Here is a 24,956-nt window from a genome sequence, read left to right on the forward strand (position 1 = left end):
TCACATGTCCAAAGTATGTGAAATGAGGTCCTGCCATTCTGGCTGTACTTCTTCTAAGACAGATTTGCTTCTTGTTCTGGCAGTCCATGACGTAGCCGATGTTCTTCACCAACACCATAGTTCATAGACATCAATTCTTCTTAGGCCTTCCTTGTTCATTGTCCAGCTTTCCCATGCATATGAGGCCATTGAAATACCATGGCTTGAATCAGACGCACCTTAGTTCTCAAAGTGACATCTTTGCTTTTTAACACTTTACAGAGGTCTTTTGCAGCAGATTTGCTCAGTGCAATATGTATGTATATATGTATGTTTGTTTTTGCTTTTTAGAGTTGTCCTAGTTCTTTAGTAGAACAGTTAAATATTTACCAAGTGTCTCTTTGCTGTTCAGTCACTGGTGAGAGAATATATCAAAATGGATCCTTGCCACAAAAAACCGTGATAGTAAAATAAATCCTACCCACAAGTAACACTCAGATCCAAATATGATACCCAGAGGTTTTCCTTCCTTTGGCTTTTGACCATCTTCGGTGTCCGTAGCACTGTACGAGAGCCTATGAAGATGGAAGACTTGGTTGCTTTCTCTACAGGACGGTGGGGACAGTAGGCACAGCAACCATAGTCTGTAGTGGGTGATACCCGAGGCCAGGACCTGCGCTATGGAACTACGGAAGGAGGCCTTGTAATCGAGGCAGGGTGTCAGCACAGCCTTTTGGTAGAGGATTCTTACAAGTTCATCAAGGTGTCAGGGTGTTCAGACTGAGTAATGGGGGAGAGAGAGTGTAGAGTAGTGGTGGCAGGCAAGCCAGGGAGCTGTGTGAGGGGCCGTGGGCTCTGGTGGGGGAGAGGAGTATAGACTAGGGGTGGCAGCGAAGCCGAGGGGCTGTGGGCTGGGAGGTGGGGGAGAGGAGTGTAGACTAGGGGTGGCAGGCAAGCTGGGAAGCTGTGTGAGGGTGCTGTGTGCCAGGAGGATGGGGAGAGGAGTGTAGACTAGGGGTGGCAGGCAAGCTGGGAAGCTGTGTGAGGGTGCTGTGTGCCGGGTGGATGGGGAGAGGAGTCTAGACTAGGGGTAGCAGGGAAGCTGAGGGGCTGTGGGCCGGGAGGTGGGGGAGAAGAGTATAGACTAGGGGTGGGAGGGAAGCCGAGGGGCTGTGTGAGGGGCTGTGGGCCGGGAGGATGGGGAGAGGAATGTAGACTAGGGGTGGTAGGGAAGCCCAGGGGCTGTGTGTGAGGGGCTGTGGGCCGGGAGGTGGCAAACTGTGACGGGCAGCTTGATGTGCCGTAGGGTAAGGAGTTACTTGCAGGGCCTCTGCCTTCAAGGCACCCTTAGTTAGGGGTGCACACAAATACAGGACGCATTAGTGCCAAGCCATGTTAGATCCAGAGGCAAATGAATCCTACAACCATAGAAGGCTCTAAGGCTCTAAGCCAGAAGACAGTCTGCTGAGCTACAAAGACCCCCCCGCCCCGTCCCGCCAAACTTCAAGTTCACAGGTGAGGGGGATGTGCCCCATGGTCTCTAATTCAGTATGGAGAGAGCCCAGTGCTTCTGGAGCTCCTGGACGGAGAGGTTCCCCTGGGATTGGGAGGCTTTCCTGGAGGAGTTGCTACCTCATGGAAACCCCAGGCTCTTTCTCAGCCTGACTTGTTTTGGCCAGTAAACGAGACCGAGGTGAGAGAACAAAAAAGGCACCTTTATTTCATCATACAAGGAAATGGAGTCAGTCAGAGCTGCTGCTGCCAAGGCTGCTCGCCAAGGGCGGGCAAGTAAGTTACTTTCAAAGGGGTTTACAAGTAGGGAGTTTATTCAAGTTACATCAGCAACATTTTTTTTTTTGAATAATTTTTATTGTGCTTTAAGTGAAAGTTTACAAATCAAGTCAGTCTCTCACATAAAAACTTATATACACATTGCTACATACACCCAGTTACTCTCCCCCTAACGAGACAGCCCGCTCCCTCCTCCACTCTCTCTTTTCGTGTCCATTTGCCAGCTTCTGACCCTCTCTACCTTGTCATCTCCCCTCCAGGCAGGAGATGCCAACATAGCCTCAAGTGTCACCTGATCCAAGAAGCTCACTGCTCACCAGCATTCCTCTCCAACCCATTGTCCAGTCCAATCCATGTCTGACGAGTTGGCTTCGGGAATAGTTCCTGTCTTGGGGCAACAGAAGGTCTGGGGGCCATGACCACCGGGGTCCTTCCAGTCTCAGTCAGATCATTAAGTCTGGTCTTTTTATGAGAATTTGGGGTCTTCATCCCACTGTTCTCCTGCTCCCTCAGGGGTTCTCTGTTGTGTTCTCTGTCAGGGCAGTCATTGGTTGTGGCTGGGCACCATCTAGTTCTTCTGGTCTCAGGATGACGTAGTCTCTAGTTTATGTGGCCCTTTCTGTCTCTTGGACTCCTGATTACCTTGTGTCCTTGGTGTTCTTCATTCTCCTTTGATCCAGGTAGGTTGAGACTCATTGATGCATCTTAGATGGCCTCTTGCTAGTGTTTAAGACCCCAGATGCCACTCTTCAAAGTGGGATGCAGAATGTTTTCTTAATAGATTTTATTATGCCAGTTGACTTAGATGTCCCCTGAATCCATCGTCCCCAAACCTCTGCCCCTGTTACACTGCCCTTCAAAGCATTCAGTTTATTCAGGAAACTTCTTTGCTTTTGGTTTAGTCCAGTTGTGCTGACCTCCCCTGTATTGAGTGTTGTCTTTCCAGTCAACTAGTTTTTATCTACTAATTAGTACCCCTCTCCTACCCTCCCTCTTCTCCGCTCTCGTAACCACAAAAGAATGTGTTCTCAGTTTAAACTGTTTCTCAAGTTCTTCTAATAATGGTCTTATAAAATATTTGTCCTTTTGCAACTGACTAATTTCACTCAGCATAATGCCTTCCAGGTTCCTCCATGTTATGAAATATTTCACAGATTCATCACTGTTCTTTATCGATGTGTGGTATTCCATTGTGTGAATATACCATAATTTATCCATTCATCCGTTGATGGGCACCTTGGTTGCTTCCATCTTTCTGCTGTTGTAAACAGTGCTGCAGTGAACATGGGTGTGCATATATCTGTTTGTGTAAAGGCTCTTATTTCTCTAGGATGTAGTCCGAGGAGTGGGATTGCTGGATCCTATGGTAGTTCTATTTCTAGCTTTTTAAAAAAAAAAAAAAAAAATTTTTTTTTTTTTTAAAAGGAGGCACCAAATTGATTTCCAAAGTGGTTGTGCCATTTGACATTCCCACCAGCAGTGTATAAGTGTTCCAGTCTCTCCACAACCTCTCCAACATTTATTATTTCGTGCTTTTTGGATTAATGGCATCGTTGTTGGAGTGAGATGGAATCTCATTGTAGTTTTGATTTGCATTTCTCTAATGGCATCAGCAACATTCTTAATCATACTGCAGAGGTGCAATGGGGTTTACACATAACCTCCAAGCAAAAGCAGGATTCATATGCAAAGCTGAGGGGAGGGAAGCCCAGCAAAGGAAACAATTTTGCAATACAAGCCTGTAGGGGAGGAAGCCAGGTAAGAAAACGGCACTGTAGGGTTGTGTCTCCCAGTCACTGTTAATCCTGTTTCTGGGTGGAACCATGAAGAGGTGCATTGGGCAGCACCACCCGTCTCGGTTAAATTAACTGCCTCACCCTAGGGCAAGCTGCTCTCTCTCCTCTAGGTCCTATATCCTTGTGGGAGGGAAATTGCCGAATGAGACACTGAAGCCCTTAGCATTCTTACTGACTTTCGTAGCAGTGAGGGCTGGTAGGGTTTCTAAAAAAAAAAAGAGAAGCCTAGAATTTCCCCTCAGGACATTGGGGACCTTTGAGCTGAGCCTTAGAAGAATGTGAAAAATTTTGCCAGGAGAAAAAGGGTGGGCAGAGGATAGCTGCATTCAAGAAAAAGGGGAGAATTGGAGCAAATGCGTGGAAATGGTGTTGCTTGAAGGGGGGATGAAAAGGAGGAAGCTGGACAGGTAAAATGGGGAGAGGCAGGAAGGGCCTCAGAGGCTGTGCTAGGGAGCCTGGGCGTTAGCCTTTGAGTGGTGTGAGAAACCTGCGTATTGCGTAACTCCATTTATGTGATGCTTGAGGACAGGCGAGTCTAAGAGAAGTCCAGAGAACAGAGAAGGATTCTTCCTGTGAGAAGGCTGTAGACTGGGAAAGGGCGTGAGGCGGTGTTGGGGAGGGCCGGTGTGTCACCACCTCACTCCAGGCAGTGGCCGTGCAGGCGTGGGATCAGTCCATGGATACGGGCACCTGGAGCACTCTTCTATGTGTGTGGTACACCTCTATTTACGAAGGCCACCTATCGATGGGGAGGGAGGCGAGGGTCTTAACCAGGAGTGGCTTTGTGATTGTCTCCTCAGCATAGTCCCACATGACTTTCAAAGACCGCATCCCACATATGTGTTCCCCATATGTTAATTTACTCACGTGTTTTGAATTTTCACTCGGCTCTGTTCCTACACCTTCTTACTCCACCTAGTGCTGACTTGTCGGCAACTAACAATAATGTGTTACTCCTGTCTAAAGCCAGCAGTGTTCTGGTTCGAGGAAAAAGGAGACTTGAGAGCAGTCTGAGCTCTAAGTACGCACCGGGGAAGGTGGCCACCAAAGAGTCACTGTGCACGGGTGTTCAGTGTTCTCTCAGGTGGAGTGGAACTTCGACATTTTCGGTGTGGAAACTTGGGTCCCTGGACACAAGCTCCAGGGGTACAGATTTTGAGCTAATGTAAGTTTCTTAATGTAAGAAAGCCCAGAGGTCAGGGTGCTTTCCCCCTGGGAGCTCAGTATGGCACCCTACCTGGAGTGCCTGAGGTGTGCCAAGTCCTGGGCTAGGTGTTGGGGATGCAGATATCAATAAGACCAAGGGGCGCCTTCAGGAGCCTGTTGCCTGGGAGGGAGACTGAGCAAGTATCTCAGTCCCGTGGGATCCATGCGCTGATCAAAGAATGCGGGAGGAGCTCCTGTGCTGAAGAAGAGGAGGGAGCATCGTGACCGAGAGGATGACAAAGGCTTTGGAGGTGGCACATGGGCAGGATGTTTGCAGAAAAACGAAATGTTGGTAACAGGTGACTAAAGTGTTACAGGTAGGGGTCGGGGGGAGCTGGCGAGACAGGCAGGGGGCAGCGCACTGAAGCACGTGAGGATGTACGTAGGAGGGGCAGGGAGCCATTGGCATTGCTGGAGCAGAAAGTGCTGGGGACGAGGGTGTCAGGGCGATGTAAGGAGCAGGCGTGGGCTGGGCCAGGGACACACCCCAGGGCTAATGTTATAATCTCAGCAAGACAATGAGATAGATGTTCAGGGCTGTGCTGAGTGGCCACTTGGCAGGGATGTCCAAGGGTGTCCTCAGATACCCCTCACGGGTTTGGCCTGGAAGATCTTTAGTCCTTTCGAACCTTGTAATGCTGGGGACTTTTTGTCTACATTTAAGCTGAGACAGTGTGGGTAGTGGTTGCCAGCACAGGCAGACCCCAGTTCAAATCTAGCTCTACTTGTTTCTTGTCTGATGGGTGACCTTGGAGAGACAAAGGCCTTATTAGCCTTTCTGAGACTGTCATCTAAAAATGAGGGTAGTATCTACTGTGTAGAGTGGGAAGATCAAATAAGGCAGCACCCAGCAAAGCATGAGCACTGGATCAAGGTAGCTGCTGTTGTCATTTTAGTGAAAAATTAGTTTCTCAGGCTAGATATCTCAATGCCAGGGAGCTGTTGAGGAGTGACTTTGGAGGAGGTGGAAGGGGTAAAACGGGCTGCACACAGTGTGGCTCCTGGGAGCATCACACAGGCAGCACCACCGTCCCAGGTCCCTTTTCTCCCTAGACCTCTTAAGAAGGGACAAGCCCATAGCGCATCATCACAGCAGTGCTTTTTATTGCTTAGAGCCTGCGGGGCTGAAGGGAGGTCAGTTAAACCTATCACTGATACGTGTTTCTGGGCAGTTCTTGCTGCCAAGCTAGCTGGTCTGCTATATTTGGAAGTGTGAGTAAACCCCGTATTACCAGGCATGTCATAGTTTTAGTTCATTTCGGGTTAAATTTAGTGGTTACCCCCGCCCCCCCGCCCCGCCCTGAGATTCCTCACAGAGCGGAGAGGCTCAGAAATGCAGGCAGAAGGCTTCCGTCCTCTGTCCAGGCAGGGCCAAGAAGCTGGACTATATGAAGAACATGGCATCAGAATTGGAGAAAGTGCAGACGTGGGGGGCTTGTTTGCCTTTTATGAACCCAGGCCTTTATGTGTAGAAAACACTGCTCAAGCTGCTCTTTCTCCTGTCCTCCTCCCCGCTTAATTTTCCCTGCTCTTGATCTCAAAACAACTCGTCTGTTTAAATGCTGCGAAAGTTTATGTGCATTTTCCTGTTCCCTTTTACCCAGGACAACGGATTCTGTGTATGTGTCACACTTGTTTTTAAGAAGCCTCCTTAGATGCATCGGTGACACATTGTACTTTCACACACCAGGCACATAGAGAAGGTGCGTGCCTTCGCGTTTCAGGAGTGCTGTTTTCTGTTGTCGCTGTTCATGACCTATACTCACGAAAATGCCCTTCCGGTGGAATCAGTGGCCGTCTGTATGTAGAGTGGGGGAATGCGAGATTAAGTTTAACCTACTGCTGAGGGGCTCCACGAGGACGTCAGTGTGGCGATTTGTTGTAAGTGTGTGGATTGTTCTAGAAGCTTCTTGGCTGGCCACTTTCTTCATTCTCTTGGATTGTCCTCCTGAAGCCATTCTCTCTTGATGAGGACTTAAATGTGAACTCCTCCAGTGACAACTCCAGCCACTCTGCAGGGTGGCCTCTCTTGCCGGGCAGCTGTATTTCTGCTGCTCCTGGACAGAGGCCTCCAGCCACGCTGCATCCATCTGCTTTTCCTACCCCACCTTGCTTTTGAATCACCTCACTGTTTCTTCACACAGCCTGACCCTTACTTTCTTCCAGATACTGCTCAGGACTCCTTGACAGGGGGCTTTTTCTGACAGACGCTCTCTCATAGAGGTCTGCCTGCCCGGAAAGCCATTGCTGTGAGCTTTCCTGTGTCACGCAGTCTCATCCGTTGAGGAATACTGCAGCTATTTCTCATGTTTCAGATACTACCAGACTCATGGGTGGTCCATGTGCCTGGCCCGTGGGAGACCTGGCTCAAGTCAAGGGGCAGCTGTTGACTTCCCCTGAGACCCTGAGCCAGATACTTGGAATTTACCCATGGAACAAAATGAAGGGATTTTAGAGTTCTTTGAACTCTTAAAATGTCTTCAGCATTTGTCCAGAAAGCCTAGCCTGTCACTTATGATACAGTCACTGTTAATGGGAAATGATTGTTTTAAAGCCTGTGTGATAGTCCGTGTGTACACGTACGTACACATTTTTTGATCTCTATATCATGGAATATGTCTGCATACATAATAAAATCTGTAATTTTTAAAAATCTAGAGTAAAATTTGTTTCTACTGTAGTTTTTGTAGGTTGAAAAAAGAATGAGCTTTTCTTCCAGGGAATGCAAGGCAGGTTTTGTTTTTTATTGAGAGCCTCCAAAGACTAATATTTGCTGCATTTTTTTTTTTTTTTCCTGGAAGGAAACATCAGGATATGGCATCCATGAGGTAAGATATAACTCTTCATGTCCTCCAGCCACTGCCGTGACATGTTACCTGATTCTGTTCTTTGGTGATGTAATTTTTTATTTTTGTCTTTTCTTTCTCTTCTCTGTAGTCAGAAAATGGGTAAGAAGAGCCGAGTAAAAACACAAAAATCAGGCACTGGTGCTACTGCAGCTGTGTCCCCGAAGGAGATCCTGAACCTCACCAGTGAGCTGTTACAGAGTAAGTTGTTGTGTCGGTGCGCTCTGCCTCTACGCAGCGCGTGTGCGTTTCCATTCCTTTGTGTGTGTGGGTCACTGGTGTGAAGTATGGAGTCTCCACCCCTGTGTGTGGGTCACTGATGTGAGGTATGGAGTCTCTACTCCTCTGTGTGTGGGTCACTGGTGTGAAGTATGGAGTCTCCACTCTGTGTGTGGGTCACTGGTGTGAAGTATGGAGTCTCCACTCCTCTGTGTGTGGGTCACTGGTGTGAAGTATGGAGTCTCCACCCCTGTGTGTGGGTCACTGGTGTGAAGTATGGAGTCTCCACTCCTCTGCGTGAGTGGGTCACTGGTGTGAAGTATGGAGTCTCCACTCCTCTGTGTGTGGGTCACTGGTGTGTATGGAGTCTCCACTCCTTTGTGTGAGTGGGTCATTGGTGTGAAGTATGGAGTCTCCACTCGTCTGTGTGTGGGAATCACTCATGTGAAGCATAGAGTCTCCACTCCTCTGTGTGTGGGTCATTGGTGTGAAGTATGGAGTCTCCACTCCTTTGTGTGTACGGATCACTTGTATGAAGTATGGAGCCTGACACAACTTGCCTGCTAACCCCAGCCTATGAGCCGTGTGACCGGGGCAATTTAGAGAACTTCTCTAACCTGCAGTCTCCCCGTCTTAAACATGGAGATAGATGCGGGTACCTGCTGGTACTCTGTGACTATTAATGATGCCTGAACGAAATGAGGAATGCAGAGCTTCAACAGCATCGGTGCCTGGAACGTGCCCTTCCCTGGAGACCTGTGGGCAAGAACAGGCTCTACTGCTTTTCAGAGGTGTGCGGCCTCAGACAAAGTTCTTAACCTGTCTGAGGCCACACCGAGAGTAACTATCTCCAGGGAGTGTAATGGGCTCGAAAGGGCCACATGTACAGTTCTGTGCAGTGCGCCTCGTGGGAGCAGGTCTTTGGAAGCCTTCTCTCGTACTCGAATGACTAACCTCTCTCCGGTGATTCAGTGGTAGTTTTCACATGCTGAAGTTCGAGAGTTCTTGGCTCAAGGAAGTTAAATATCTGTTAAGGGCATCTACTTGGTTTAGTGAGTGTAATTATTAGCTTCTTAATTGTGAATTTAAATTGGTGCTGCGTATACCTCCAGTTAGGAAACCCTGGTGGCGTAGTGGTTAAGTGCTATGGCTGCTAACCAAAGGGTCGGCGGTTCGAATCTGCCAGGCGCTTCTTGGAAACTCTGTGGGGCAGTTCTACTCTGTTCTGCAGGGTCGCTAAGAGTCGGAATCGACTTGATGTCCCTGGGTTTGGTTTTTTTTTTTGGTTTATACCTCCAGTTTAGCTGTGGCCACTCCATTATCTGCCCTTGCCTCAGTTTCTTTGGCCCTTATGTTTCGATTTTGTGCCAGGCTAAACCGCAAGTACAAAATTTCGCTTTCTCTCCCTGGCAGAAAGCGGGCAACAGCAGCCATCAGATGCGGCCGTGCGTGCCCACAGAGCACCGATCTTGGGAAGGTTAGGATGTGCCTACCTTTTATCAGTGTCTCCCCCACTAGCCTTTAAGCAGCTTGAGGGTGGGCTTACAGCTTCACCTGTATTCCAGGGCCAGTAAGTATTTGTTGATAGAGAAAGAGGTAAGACTGGTTATCCTTCATAGTTAAGAGTCAGCACATAACTAGTTACCGTTAATTATTTACCACATATCCTCTTTTTCTTGGTGAGCAAAGTGTTCAGCAGGAGCATGGGGAGAGGGCTTTCTTTAAACTGATATAATTGTTTAAAAGCGAAAGAGCTGCTGACAGGCGGGTGCCCAGCGGGTGCCTTCCCCAGCCCTGGCCTGCTCTGGGCCTGCAGTAGAATCTTGCTTCTTTTTTAGCATAGACGGAGCCATCTCTCTCTGAAACTCCTCCAGAGTGCTTAATATAGTGTCTCACACATGCATGCGAAATGCTTGTTGACTAATTGTCCTTCTGTCCAATTTATCTGGTTCCCTTAGAGAGCCATTGTCACGGGGCTTAATTAGAAAGAAATGTTGACTTTTAATATGGCCTTCTTTCTTACCATCTAAAAGAGTTTTCAGGGAAACGTTTGCATTTTAGCTTATCTTTTTAGACGCTCCCATTCACAGATGTATTCTGAGGAACGTTTATCAGAGCAGCAAGGATAAGGATAGGGTTTGGCGCTCACACTCAGGTCCTGGCATCACACTTCAAAAAGTGGCACTTGAATGGTTTCACAAGGTTTGTTCTGTGCTTTGAAAAGTATTAACCTGATTTATATTTCTCATATTTATTATTGTGGCTGTAGCAACTGTCCTTTAAAAACGTACCAGCAGCAACAGCAAAACCCAAATCCTTTTCCTTCTGAAGACTAACGGGCTCAGTTGAAAGGAGGCAGCATCCCAGTGCCGTGGTTTTTCCATTACAGAATGCAGCAGCCCTGCCCCTGGCCCAGGCAAGGAATGGGAAGAGTACGTGCAGATCCGGTCTCTGGTTGAGAAAATACGAAAAAAGCAAAAAGGTACGTTTTCTAGTGTCATCATACTTTCGTAACATCACGTGGAAACTTAGCGTAAGTCAGGAAGGTTTTGTGAGCAGTCACGGTCTCAGTGTCCTTCGTCCTGTCTGTAGAGGCAGCCGCAGAAGGGGCTGCTGGATTGGGGGAGAGAGAGCACTGGAAAACGATCAGGGTCTCTTCCACGTCGGAGATGCTGGCACCTGCTTTGGAAGAGGTAGAAGTATTGAGCTTTAGGGAAAAAAATTTTGTATCTTGGGGCCAAAATGATACAGCTTTTGTTTATTTACTTTTATGAAGTATATATACTGTTTTTCCATACTGTATTTCCTTTAAAGTTTGAGGCTAGTACGTAATTCTGTGTGTGATCATCACACAGATACATGCTGGTTGGTTAATGCGTTACAGAGAGTTTATGATTCACTCAAACATATGTCGACTAAATAAGAGCTATCGTTACATTTCTTAAGCACTGTTTTTACAGGGTGCTCCCTGGGTGTTGCAAAGGGGTTGTGCGCAACTACTAACCTAAAGGTTGGTGTTTTGAACCCACTGAGCAGTGCTGTGGAAGACAGGCCTGGTGGTCTGTTCTGTAAAGATCACACCAAGAAAACCTCATGGGGCAATTCTACTGTGTATCATGGGGCTGCCATGAGTCAGAATTGACTCGTTAGCAACGGCAGCAGGTGGATCCCCGCCCCCCACTCCCCGCCCCGGTCAATATAGACCTTAATGATTCTCAGCCAGGCTGGCAGTGGGCTAACTGATGCTAAGTGTCAGTTTGAAAAAGCTTATTCACTATACCTACTGTTTTTGCTCTGTAAAGCACAAACAATAAAGATTGGTTTGCAGGAGCACGCTGGAGGTGGAAGGAGAAAACATAATGAGGAACAGGCAGTCCTTCTTGGACTTCCTTTTTTAGCATCATAAAAGTGAGTCAGAGGAAAATTTGTTATTTCTTTGCTAACTTTTTAATGCTCTACCACGCACATCTTTAAACATGCAGTCATTAGATTAGATGGCCTTAGACCCCAAATTCGTCAACAACATATTCCCTTATAATGTTGTTATTTGCAGTAAATGCTAGTGGGCCTGGAAGGGGTACACTGTGCTGATCCTGTCTCATGAAATAGGTAGCCAAAACATTTTTGTATGTCCTTAATTTTTGTTCTGAGTAGATGCTGTTTACTAAAACTAACACCAAATGTAGAGCGTTCATCAGTTCTCAATGAGTGAAGAGTAAATCGTTTCTTAGAGGATCTCTGACTCAGTCATTTTCTTCAGTTAGCAGGTCTCTTTCATCATCTCATATGGCACAACACTGTGCCAGGCAGTTGTTGCTCCTCACACTGTGGTGCAGGGGCCACAGGCACGGGGGCTGGCTTCCACGCCCAGTTCCTCACTTAATAAAGTTCCTGTTCCTCTCCTTTTATCCATCAAAAAATAATGGCTTTTTCTACACGTGACTTTTAATCTTTGTAAATATTTCAGAATGTTTACGTTTTCTTCCATTCTTTCTCACCTCCACCACTCATCTGTCAGTTTGTCAGACTGTGGTAGCTTGTATGTTGTTGTGAAGCTAGAAGCTATGCCACTGGTATTTCAAATACCAGCAGAGTCACCCATGGTAGACAGGTTTCGCAGGAACTTCCAGACTAACACAGACTGGGAAGAAGGACCTGGCAGTCTATTTCTGTGAAAATTGGCTACTGAAAACATTATGGATAGGAGCAGAACATTGCCTGATACAGTGCTGAAAGGTGAGCCCCTCAGGCACTGAAAATATGACTGGGGAAGAGCTGCCTCCTCAAAGTAGAGTTGACCTTAATGACATGGATGGAGTCAAGCTTTTGAGAACTTCATTTGCTGATGTGGCACGACTCAAAATGAGAAGAAGCAGCCGCAGACATCCATTAATAATCGAATGTGGAATGTACAAAGTATGAATCAAGGAAAATTGGAAATCATCAAAAATGAAATGGAACACTTGAAGATTGATATCCTAGGCATTAATGAGCTGAAATGGGCTGGTATCGGCCACTTTGAATCAGACATACATATGGTCAAAGTATGACCTTGAGTATATCCTACCTGAATTTAGAGACCATCTCAAGAATAGATATGACGCACTGAACACTAATGACCAAAGGTGAGATGAGTTGTGGAATGACATGAAGGACATTCATTCATGAAGAAGGTTCTCACTTTCATTAAAAAGAAAAGACCAAAATGGACATCAGAAGAAACTCTGAAAGTTACTCTTGAACGTAGAGTAGCAAAGGGAAAAAGGAAGAAATGATAAAGCAAAAGAGCTGAACAGAAGATTTCAAAGGGCAACTTAAGAAGACAAAGTAAAGTCTTATAATGACATGTTCAAAGACCTGGAGTTAGAAAACCAAAAGGGATTGGAATTTTTCAAGCTGCTATAACTGAAGAAAAAAATTCAAGCCTTGAATTGCAGTATTGAAGGATTCTATGGGGAAAATATTAAACGACACAGGAAGCATCAAAAGAAGATGGAAGGAATATACAGAGTCACTGTACCAAAAAGAACTGGTCAACGTTCATCCATTTCAGGAGGTATGATCAAGAACCAATGGTACTGAAGGAAGAGATCTAGGCTACACTAAAGGCACTGGCAAAAAACAAGATTCCAGGAATTGGCCGAATACCAGTTGAGATGTTTCAGCAAATGGATGCAGTGCTGGAAGTCCTCACTTGTCTATGCCAAGAAATTTGGAAGATAGCTACCTGGCCAACCAACTGGAAGAGATCCATATTTGTGTCCATTCCAAAGAAAAGAGATCCAACAGAATGCAGAAATAATGGAACAATATCATTAACATCACACACAAGTAAAATTTTGCTGAAGATCATTCAAAAGCAGTTAAAACAGCACATCGACAGGGAACTGCCAGAAATTCAAGCTGGATTCGGAAGAGGATGTAGAACAAGGGACATCATTGCTGGTGTCAGATGGATCCTGGCTGAAAGCAGAGAATACCAGAAAAGTGTTTACCTGTGTTTTATTGACTGTGCAAAGGCATCCAGAAAAACCAAACTCATTGCTGTTGAATTGATCCTGACTCATAGCCACCCTATGGGACACAGTAGAACTGCCCCATAGAGTTTCCAAGGAGCGCCTGGTGGGGTTAGCAGTTGTAGCAATTAACCACTACACTACCAGGGTTTCTGTGCAAAGGCATAGTCAATAACAAATTATATATAACATTATGAACAATGGAAATTCCAGAACACTTAATTGTGCTCATGCGGAGCCCAGTGCATAGACCAAGACCCAGTTCTCAAAGATTATGGGCATATTGCATGGTTTAAAATCAGGAAAGGTGTGCGTCAGGGGTGTATCCTTTCAGCATACTTATTCAGTCCATATGCTGAGCAGATAATCCGAGAAGCTGTGCTATATGAAGAAGAACAGGGCATCAGGATTGGAAGGAGACTCATTAACAACTTGTGATATGCAGATGACACAACCTTGCTTGCTGAAAGTAAAGAGGACTTGAATCAATTATTGATGAAGATCAAAGACCACAGCCTTCAGTGGGGATTACACTTCAACATAAAGAAAACAAAAATCCTCACAACTGGACCAATAAGCAACGTCATGATAAAGGGAGAAAAGGTTGAAGTTGTCAAGGATTTCATTTTGCTTCGGTCCACAGTCAACGCCCATGGAAGCAGCAGTCAAGGAATCAGACGACACGTTGCATTGGGCAAATCTGCTGTAGGAGACATGTTTAAAGTGTTAAAAAGCAAAGATGTCACCTTCAGGACTAAGGTGCATCCTACCCAAGTCATGGTGTTTTCAGTTGCCTCATATGCATGCGAAAGCTGGACAATGAATAAAGAAGACTGGAGAATTGATGCCTTTGAATTATGGTGTTGGCGAAGAATATTGAATATATCGTAGACTGCCAGAAGAACAAAGAAATCTGTCTTGGAAAAAGTACATTTGGAATACTCATTAGAAGCAAAGATGGCGAGACTTCATCTTACATACTTTGGACATGTTTTCAGGAGAAGGACACTATGATTGGTAAAGTACAGGGTCAGCGAAAAAGAGGAACACCCTCAACGAAATGGATTGACATAGTGGCTGCAGCAGTGGGCTCAAACATAGCAACAATTGTGAGGACGGCACAGGACCGGGCACTGTTTTGTTCTGTTGTTTATAGGGTCACCATGAGTTGGAATCAACTTGATGGCACCTAACAACAACAACTATGCAGGGAATGACAAATTGAAGAAGAACTGTGTCACATTCTTCATCAAAAAGAACATTTCAAGATCTATCTTGAGATACAACACTGTCAGTGATAAGATAATATCCACACACCTACAAGGAAGACCAATCAATTTAATACAAATATTCAAATTTACACATCAACCGTTAATGCCAAAGATGAAGAAATTAGAAATTTTTACCATCTTCTGCAGTTTGAAATTGATCAAACATGCAATCGAGATGCATTGATATTTACTGTTGATTGGAATGTGAAAGTTGGAAACAAAGAAGAATTGGTATTTGGAAAATATGGCCTTGATAGTAGAAGTGATGCCAGAGATCGCATGATAGAATTTTGCAAGACTAATAGCTTCTTCATTGGAAATACCTTTTTTCAACAACATAAATGACGATATACATGTGTATCTCGCTGGATGGAATACACAGGAATCAAATTGACTGCATCTGTGGAAGGAGAGGATAGAGAAGCTCAATCCCTGCAGTCAAAAGAAGGCCAGGGGCCAACTGCAGGACAGACTATCAGTTGTTCATAAGCACGTTTAAATTAAAGTTGAAGAAAATTAAAACAGGCTCATGACAGCTAAAGTATGACCTTGAGTATATCCCACCTGAATTTAGAGACCATCTCAAGAATAGATTTGATGCATTGAATACTAATGACTGAAGACTAGATGAGTTGTGGGATGACATCAAGCACATCATACATGAAGAAAACAAAAGATTATTAAAAAGCCAGGAAAAGAAGAAAAGACCAAAATGGATGGCAGAAGGGACTCTGAAACTTGCTCCTGAATATAGAATAGCTAATGCTAAAGGAAGAAATGATGAAGTAAAAGAGCTGAATGAAAGATTTCAAAGGGCTGTTCGAGAGGACAAAGTAAATTATTATAAAGAAATGTGCAAACATTTGGAGATAGAAAACCAAAAAGGAAGAACATGCTCAGCATTTCTCAAGTTGAAAGAACTGAAGAAAAAATTCAAGCCTCCAGTTGCAATATTGAAGGATTCTATGGTCAAAATATTGAATGACGCAGGAAGCATGGAAAGGATACAGAGAGTCACTGTACCAAAAAGAATTGATCAGCGTTCATCCATTTCAGGAGGTAGCGTATGATCGAGAACCGATGGTACTGAAGGCGTTGGCAAAAAACAAGGCTCCAGGAATTGCCACACTGCACTGAAGGCGTTGGCAAAAAACAAGGCTCCAGGAATTGATGGAATATCAACTGAGATGTTTCAACAAGTATAGGCAGCACTGGAAGTGCTCACTCGTCTGTGCCAAGAAATTTGGAAGACAGCTGCCTGGCTAGCTGTCTGGAAGAGATCCATGTTTGTGCCATTGCAAATAAAGATGATCCAACGGAATGTGGACTATATTATTATCATCACATGCAAGTAAAATTATGCTGAAGATACTTAAAAAATGGTTGTAGCAGTACATTGACAGGGAACTGCCAGAAATGCAAGCTGGATTCAGAAGAGGACATGTAAAGGAGGGATGTCAGTTGTTTATGTCAGATGGATCTTACCTGAAAGCAGAGAATACCAGAAAGACATTTGACTGTGTTTTATTGACTATACAAAGGCATTCGACTGTGTGGGTCATAACAAATTATGCATAACATTGGGAAGAATGGGAATTCCAGAACACTTAGTTGTGCTCGTAGAGAGCCTGTACATAGACCAAGAGGCAGTTGTTCAGACAGAACAAGGGGATACTGATTGGTTTAAAATCAGAAAAGGTCTGCATCAGGGTTGTATGCTTTCACCGTACGTAATCAGTATGCTGGGCAGATAATGCGAGAAGCTGGACTGTACAAAGAAGAAAGTGCATCAGGGTTGGAGGAAGACTTACTAATAGCCTGCAATATGCAGGTGACACAACCTTGCTTGCTAAAAGTGAAGAGGACTTGAAGCACTTACTGATGAAGGTCAAAGACTGCAGCCTTCAGTATGAATTATACCTCAACATAAAGAAAACGAAAATCCTCACAAATTGACAAGGAACGTCATGAAAAAGAGAAAATATTGAAGTCAGTGATTTCATTTTACGTGGATCCACAGTCAACACCTATGGAAGCAGCACTCAAGAAATCAAAAGACTCGCTGCATTGGGCAAATTTGCTGCAGAAGACCTCTTCGAAGTGTTAAACAGCTAAGATGTCACTTTGAGAACTAAGGTGCGCCTGACCCAAGCCATGGTGTTTTCAGTCACCTCACATGCATGTAAAAGCTGGACAATGAGTAAGGAAGACTGAAGAAGAATTAATGCATTTGAATTACGGTGTTGGCGAATAATATTGAATATACCACAGACTGCTAGAAAAATGAACAAATCTGTTTTGGAAGAAGTACAGCCAGAATGCTCCTTAGAAGCAAGAATGGTGAGACTTCGTCTCAGGTACTTTGGATGTGTTATTAGGAGGGCCAGTCCCTGGAGAAGTACATCATGCTTGGTAAAGTAACGGGTCAGCGAAAAATTGGAAGATTCTGAAGGAGATGGATTGACACAGTGGCTATATCAATGGGCTCAAGCATAGCAACAATTGTGAGGATGGTGAAAGACCAGGCAGTGTGTCATTCTCTTGTACACTGGGCCACACTCTAAGTCAGAACTGACTCCAGAGCCAGTGACAACAACCTTCCCACCTGCTGGCTTGCTCCATTTTCCATGCCCCTGTCTTTCGTTTTGTTTTTGTGTTTGCTTTTACGGAATGGGACTTTACAGATACGTTTCTATCCCTTTCCTTTCCCTCCCTCATTGAGAGTGTTTATCTTTTCCCCGAATGTTTTACTACTGAATGCATTACCCCGTAAAAATATACGGTAGTAGCGGGCATTTTTAAAGTTTACATCAACAGTATCATATGCACAATTTTTCAAAAACATACATTTTTTGGTATCTGTGTTGGTACATATGGATCTAATTCGTTTTAATTGCTCTGCAGAATTCGGTTGTATAGCTCCATTGTTGTTTTTCATTCCTCCACTTGTTGGACATACTTGCATCAGTTTTGCACTCTTACAGTCGGTGAGATAATGTGTGTTTTTACACCCATCTCTTGCACGTATGTGAGGTTGCAGTTTTTGTTTTAATGGGAATTTTGTTAAAGCAAATGTGAATATGAGAGATTGTACGTTGGACTTCTGGGGGAAGCTGTTCTAGAAATCGTTTGTAGAAGTGCTAAAACATCTTAATGAATGCTTTCCCCCTTCTCCCATACTATGACCTAATAGTACCTAACATTCAGTGTTCACGTTACCTAATATTCTCTTTACCTGGCAGGGATTTTACGACTTAACCTGCCTCTCCTGTCACTAGTTAGGATATGTACTGTGACTCTCTGGTGATTCACTTGGAGTGTTCAAGATTTCAGTGTCATGACTATTGCCTGTGTTGGGTAGAGTATGTCTTTATTTTCTGGGATCAATATGTGTGGTCTGTGTCCTAAAAACAGCTTCTGTTTTCTGAAACATGGATTGATATAGGTCTGTCTGTTACTTTTGATGGAAAAAGAGAAGATTACTTTCCTGATCTAATGAAATGGGCCTCTGAAAATGGAGCGTCCGTGGAGGGTTTTGAAGTGGTTAACTTCAAAGAAGAGGGCTTTGGTTTGAGAGCAACTAGAGATATCAAGGTGAGTTCTAAGGTGTTGGTGTGAGTGGTCTGAGTGTGTCCTAAGTGTGGGGTGGCCTGGAGCGCCTGGACGAGGAGACAGAGGACTCGGGCTTGCTGCTGGGCCTCTCGCATAGCCTCCTCGGGACAGCCTCGCACCTGTTCCGGGCAGCACCTCCAGCTCGTCCTCTTTGAGAGCCACGTGTTAACTGCGACTTTGGGCAAGTTGGCTCATGTCTGTGAGTCTCTGTTAGGAGACCACAGAGTGTGCCTCACAGGGTTTTGAGGTTTAAATAAAGAGCAGGACGTGGATTCAAGGCAGCTTAGAGGGAGAGCACATGGGACCTTGTGATGTGGTACCTGTGGGGGTGGGGGGCTGTGTCAGGGATGCTCCCCAGTTTCCTGGAATGAGTAACTGAGTGGTTGGAGGTACCACTTACTGAAATGGCAGCACCAGCAGAGAATTGAGGAGGAAGAAGAGAAACACATCTGCTAAGTGAGGCAGGCTCTTTTTCCTGTCATGGCCCTGCCTGACGTCCTCAGCCCCTCTCCACCCTCCCTCACCCTCTCCCTGGAGGGGGGTCACTTGGTCTGTCTGGTGAGCCTGGCAGAAGGGACCTGGTTGCTCACACACATTCGTTCTGCCTGCTCCTCCACCCTGCAGGGCTCGCGAGGCAGACTCCCCGCATGGGGAGGCGGTGGGGCCCCAGCTCTGCCTGTGACTAGGTAGGGAAGTCCATCTAATTCTGGGGTTCAGTAGGTGATATTGTCGTGACCATCTGCTGTCTATCTTAGTTTAGAATTTGAGTGAAAGAAATGGATGTTATTTATTTGGACCCCCATATATCTTCAGTGACATTTTTGGTCAAGTGGTAATTAACCTTTCATTGATGTATTGATAAACCATTAGATGCTTATTAAATAATGTACTATGCTTGTTATTAACCCAGACTTCAAAAAAAAGGGCAATCCCTTCCTTCATGATGCATCTCATCTAGTTAGGAACAAAACACAGGTAATTCAAATAGCGGGCATGGGTAAAAAGCACGTGTAAACCAGACGTCACCTGTTCTCTGGTCACATCAGGTGAGAAACAGACACAGAAGCAGTATTCCCGTGGGTGGTGTCCGAAATGGCTTAGCTCTGGTCTGCCTTTACTATGTGCATGTTTTAGGCAGCACAGGTACGCAGATAAAAGAACATACCAGAAAGAAGCATCTCCTTTTACCAAGAAATAAGATGAATCTTTGGTCAAAACAAATAAACAAACCTCATGTTTTTGCCAGTGACCATTATGCTTTAAAGAAAGCGGAGGTAGGAGTGAGCGTTAGCTGCTTCAACAACTCAGGAGTGGGAGCCGTTCACATAGATGTAGGTTTTTTGTTGGGGGCAGAATTTTTTGTTTTGTTCCAGGCAGAATTTTTTGTTTTGTTCCTAGATAGAACTTAAGAATTTAAGTACAGAGAAGATATTTTTGTGCTCACTGCCCCAAATTATTTTATTTGCTTCAAATTAAAGGTGAAAGTTCCTTTTCTGATAATTTGTGTTCTCAGTTTAGTTATTCTACTGGAAATATTATTTTAAAATATGCTTCCGCTCATTTAACTAATTATTTAGTTGAATGCTTGCATTTTCAAATACATTTGATCCTTAGAATTGAAGTGCTCATATGCAAGGTTAAATTGTATTTGATATCTGATTGGATTTCTGACCATAGACATAGTTGGATTGAAATTTTAACATCTTTTGATGATACTACTATTTTCTTATTTTTTTCCCTAGGCAGAAGAATTATTTTTATGGGTTCCAAGAAAATTACTTATGACTGTTGAATCTGCTAAAAATTCAGTGTTGGGTGAGAATAATTTCTGACTGTTTGTTCAAGGAAAAGTGCAAGTGGCAAAAACATACAAAATTTCCATTTGTGGAGTAAGGATCATATTTGAGTGTTCTTCTCAACTGGTGAAATATTCTCACAAATCCACATTAAATGTCATCCATGAGAGATTGTTAGTAATCTGACATACTAGGAGAGGGCCAAAGGAAAGATGCGTATTATTTTAAGTATTATGAGGCTTTTCAGTTATTTCTGTAACATTAATACATGTTTTGAATGAATACTTTTTAAAGAAGTTTGTGGAACTTACGCTGTTAACTTCTGGGTTAATTCAGGGCCCTTATATTCTCAAGACCGAATTCTTCAAGCCATGGGAAATATCACACTGGCCTTTCATCTGCTGTGTGAGAGAGCCAACCCTAACTCTTTCTGGCAGCCCTACATTCAGACCCTGCCCAGTGAATACGATACTCCTCTCTACTTTGAAGAAGATGAAGTTCGGCATCTTCAGTCCACGCAAGCGATACACGATGTCTTCAGCCAGTACAAAAACACAGCTCGACAGTACGCCTATTTCTATAAGGTGATTCAGGTGAGCCACTGTTTTCTGTTCAGATACGAGTTTATCAGGGTGGGAAAGAAAAGGAGATTGGCCGCAGGAAATGTTCTACTTGACATGTTATTTAAGGATGCTTAAATGTTTTTATTTTTGAATTAAAAGACATTCAAGTATAGTGTGTTTTTTCTATTTTTATGGAATACCAGTGAAATATTGTTTTGAATACGATATCTGACTTCATTAGGGCCCAGTGTAACATAAGTGGCAGTAGTTCCTGCGTTATTAACGAGTCAGGCTTTACTGAAAACCAAGTTATTCCCCCCGCCCCCAAAAATCTAAAAGCCATAACATGTATCTAATACACAAAGATGTTCTGTGGATAAATTTTCCAAGAAAATGAAAGTCCATTTGTGGGTTCTTCATGTATATATACACATACACACATTAGTATTAAAATACTGACATTTAATTTATTAAATGATGACACTGGTTTCTTTGTTTTTCAGCATGTATATGCATTACATTAATTTTAGTTAGTTATAAGTAAAAGGGAAACCCCGGTGGCATAGTGGTTAAGTACTACGGCTGCCAACCAAGAGGTCAGCAGTTCAAATCCGCCAGGCACTCCTTGGAAACTCTGTGGGACAGTTCTACTCTGTCCTATAGGGTCTCTGTGAGTCGGAATCAACTCGATGGCAGTGGGTTTGGTTTGATAAGTAAAAGGGTCAATATAAAACTTCCTGTAGGGTGTGAACACTTGAATGAGGCCTGGTTGCTCCTTTCAGCCACCAGTATCTTCCATTTCCAGTTGAAGAGCAGATACCAGGTTCAGTGCCGGTGTCGTGGTTCCCCCAGAGGCTGAGAGGGGCGGTTTCTCTGTACCTGATCCTCCCGTTTCTCAGTCACTGAGGAACCAGCTCCTGGGCCGCCACGGGTGGGACAGCGAGCTACACTCCTCCCTCACCTCCGGGCAATTAGACAATGCAGAGATTAGGCTGGACTTGCTTGGCCATTAGATGGCCTGGCCCTTCTGTGTTTTCTTTGAGGAAGTAGTAATCTCATTTCATTTCCACAGGTAATACTGCTTTCTGTTCAGAATTTAACTTTACAGCATGTTCACCGCACAAGTATACTGTGGTGCGTCCTGACCCTCCAAATGCTTCAGACAAACGAGAGATGATACAACCCCTGTTGTCCTCAAGTATAATTCACTTTGTTTCTCTAAACCCAAAACTTTAGGAAGTCATTAGGAGCTGCCATGCAGTGTGTTCGTAGCTTTGATTTCAAGTTGGTGTGATTTAAAAAATAATTGATGGAGCCCAATGAAACTGAGAGCCTTCATTTAGTATGCACCTACAGTCCTAAATTGGGTCTGGCTCTGGTGACCTGGAAGGGCTTTGCTTTTACTCTTAGTTCTCAACTGTACATTTGTAATGACTAAAACTAAAGCCGCCCTTCGTAGGCCTAAGTCTGACACTTCCTATCAGTAGACAACAAACTGGAAAACCGCTGTCTTTACTGATGTGTTTCTCACATCTGAGCCGCCATTAGTTGGCACATGCGGTAGCCTACCCTGAGAGGACTCAATTCTCCTGTTGGGTTGGGATGCTGAAGTGCAATGGCTTGTAAAAACGGCGTGGCAGCAGCGTCTGACTCCTCTAATTTCACAAGGGGGAAGGAGAATCAAGATCAACGTCAACAGCCTTAGGCGGAGGTCAGACGTGCCTCCTCTCTCTGACATCTTTACTAGTTTGGACACCAACCACCCCTCCCATGACACTCTCTTCTTCTCTGCTGGGTTCGATAATTTGTTGCAGTGACCACACAGATCTCACAGACAGTACTCATGATCATGGGCTTATTAGGGAAGTAACAGGTTGCAGTTCAGGATCAGGGATGCTCAGGATACAGTTCGATCAGGACAGCCTCTTCTCAGCCGAGCCTGCGGGCACACCTCTCTCTTGCCCCTTCGCCTCTGCCCCGCTCGGGCACGGGTTAAAGGAAGCTCTTTGAGCTCTGCCGCCAAGTGTCCAGAGGCACCCTGCTCTTCCAGGAAGCCTCTTGCCTGAAGGCACTCAGCTCTCTTGCTCCATGGGCCAGCCCACCCACTGTAACCACCTTGCTTTGTGGGCAGGAAGCTCACCACACTGTCTCCTACTGTCTCCTAATTCGGCTGCCTCTGCTGCCACCATTTCTCACTGTCTCCGCTCTTACATCTCTCTCTGTCTCTGTGTCTAGGAGTCTCAGTGCAGGGGTCCCAGGCCCAATGGACATGCTCCACTCCTAGCTCTTTTTTGTTGGTGGTAGTCGGTCCCCGCCCGGGATTGACTGCTGTTTTAACCCTAGCAGATTGGCAAAACTGACCATTCCCCTTGTTAGGGTTCCATACATGTTATTTGCATGGTTCCACCGCTTGCCATGCACCTTGTTTACATTATTAGCAAGCCAGCCGGTCCCCTTGGTGGGCCACAGGAACCTCATTTGCATGGTCCTCACCCTGTCATTGGCTAGAAGGGCCATGGGAGGTAGCTGACTGCAGCACACCTGTGGCCTTTGTCTGCTCCACTGCATTCACTGGCCTGCTTGCTATAGTAGTCACTAAGTAGTGCAGTTTGCTTCAAAACTGGGTGAGATTTTAAAATGCCTATGAGTCACTAAAGCCCTCTCTTTATAGAAAGGGTCGTTCTGTTTAAGAGCAGGTCTGTTAACCCCCCTGAAGCAAACTCCCTTGGACACTGCTCAGGCGGCTGCATTTTACCAAATTCCATGTAGTAAATAGCAGTATTGTGAATAGCTCAGAAACTAGAAAACATTCCAAAAGTACACTCTTAATTAAGAAGTTTTCCCAAGAGCAATAAAATTCTCACGAGTAAGAACGACAATTTGTATAACTGATAATAAATACAGAACCAAAAAAACCCAGTGCCGTCGAGTCGATTCCGACTCATAGTGACCCTATAGGACAGAGTAGAACTGCCCCATAGAGTTTCCAAGGAGCACCTGGTGGATTCGAACTGCCGACCTTTTGGTTAGCAGCGGTAGCACTTAACCAGTACATCACCAGGGTTACAGATATCCTTTAAATAACCACATTCTTAAAGTATTAATAGATCTGTCTTTTTAAAGCAAATATTCCTTTTTATTGAAAATTTTAATAAATCTGAGAACAAGGTACGTACAGATGGGAAATTAACACATAATCAAAATGTTGACTTTTTTGTGCAGTTAAACCAATCTGAGTATTTGAAAACAATTATCATGGTTTAAAGAGAAAATCAAGCTGGGTGTTTTTCTCACTGTTGAAAGCATCAAACTTGCGGAGGGCACACTGTGTCTGTGTCCACCATCAGTGTTTTGTTTCATCAGTGGTTCTCGCTGGGGTCATTTTGCCCCTTAGAGGCATTTAGCAGTGCCTGGGACATTTTTGTTGTTACAGCCGGAGTGGGGCAGGGTGCAGACATTAGCCAGGCCAGGGAGGCTGCTAACCAGCCTACAACACATAGGGCAGCCCTCACAACAAAGACGTTTCTGCCCAAAATGTGAGTAGTGCTGCGATTCAGGAACCCTGCTTTGTATTTATATTATAGAACAAAGCACCTCTGATACCTGCAGGATTCCAGAAGTCACAGCTATTCCCTTTTAATAGCCGGGCGAGTGGGGTCTCGTCCTTGTTGAGAGTCACTCTGCCTGTTGTATCAGGAAGTCACCTTGTCAGTTGAGTTCAGACCCCTCCCTGGCTTTTGTTGCGTGCTGTAGCTGGGGCAAATGGATCTTAAGGCACTTTTGTTCGCTGTCTTTTAACAAACATGCTTTAAAAAAAATGAGAATGAACAACAGCAAAATCCTACAAGTGTGAGACCAAGTTTGGAGATGTTTGTCTTGTTAAGGACGTAAATACATGGAAAAAAACCTTGAGAAAATGTAAACATAAAATTCAGCTTACTCTACAAAGGTAGTGTAGACTTAGACTAAGGCGTCAAGATCCTTGGAGTTGACTTATAGTGAAGTGTGTTTGGTGGAGGGAGTCCCTGGGCGCTGCAAATGGTTAACACTCTACCAGCCGAAAGGTTGGGGGTCTAAACCCACACAGAGATGCCTTGGAAGAAAGGCCTGGCGATCTGCTTCTGGAAGGTCACAGCTTTGAAAACACTGTTCACACATGGGGTTGCCATGAGCCTGAATTAACTCGATGGCAACTACCAACAGCAGCACGTATGGTGGTGTGTGATCACTTCTCCAGATTAGCTGGGGAGAGTTTAGCCTGGAAGGAGGCATTTGAATGACGAGAGGGAGAGGGCCATGTTCCCTGAACAGGGAGCCCAGACTGGTGGGGCTTAAGGAAGAGCCCCAAGCAACGTCAGGTA

At 44.8% G+C, this 24,956-nt stretch overlaps 1 protein-coding gene across 4 annotated transcripts in view; it reads left to right on the forward strand.

Annotated features, from left to right (window-relative positions):
* Window positions 1-24,956, forward strand: part of SETD3 (SET domain containing 3, actin histidine methyltransferase) — a 99,635-nt gene that overhangs the window by 14,395 nt on the left and 60,284 nt on the right. Inside the window, exons 1-7 of one of the 4 annotated variants that reach the window (XM_049899555.1) lie at window positions 6,083-6,475; window positions 7,574-7,600; window positions 7,710-7,819; window positions 10,227-10,319; window positions 18,070-18,218; window positions 19,979-20,051; window positions 20,369-20,625. In XM_049899555.1, coding sequence (XP_049755512.1) covers window positions 7,587-7,600; window positions 7,710-7,819; window positions 10,227-10,319; window positions 18,070-18,218; window positions 19,979-20,051; window positions 20,369-20,625 — 696 coding nt within the window. In that variant the 5' untranslated portion in view covers window positions 6,083-6,475; window positions 7,574-7,586. Of the gene's footprint in view, window positions 1-6,082; window positions 6,476-7,573; window positions 7,601-7,709; window positions 7,820-10,226; window positions 10,320-18,069; window positions 18,219-19,978; window positions 20,052-20,368; window positions 20,626-24,956 lie in introns of those variants that run through there. The other 3 variants (XM_049899553.1, XM_049899557.1, XM_049899556.1) reach the window with 3 other exon arrangements.

Source organism: Elephas maximus, chromosome 10 (assembly GCF_024166365.1).
Source record: "Elephas maximus indicus isolate mEleMax1 chromosome 10, mEleMax1 primary haplotype, whole genome shotgun sequence".
NCBI lineage: Eukaryota > Metazoa > Chordata > Mammalia > Proboscidea > Elephantidae > Elephas > Elephas maximus.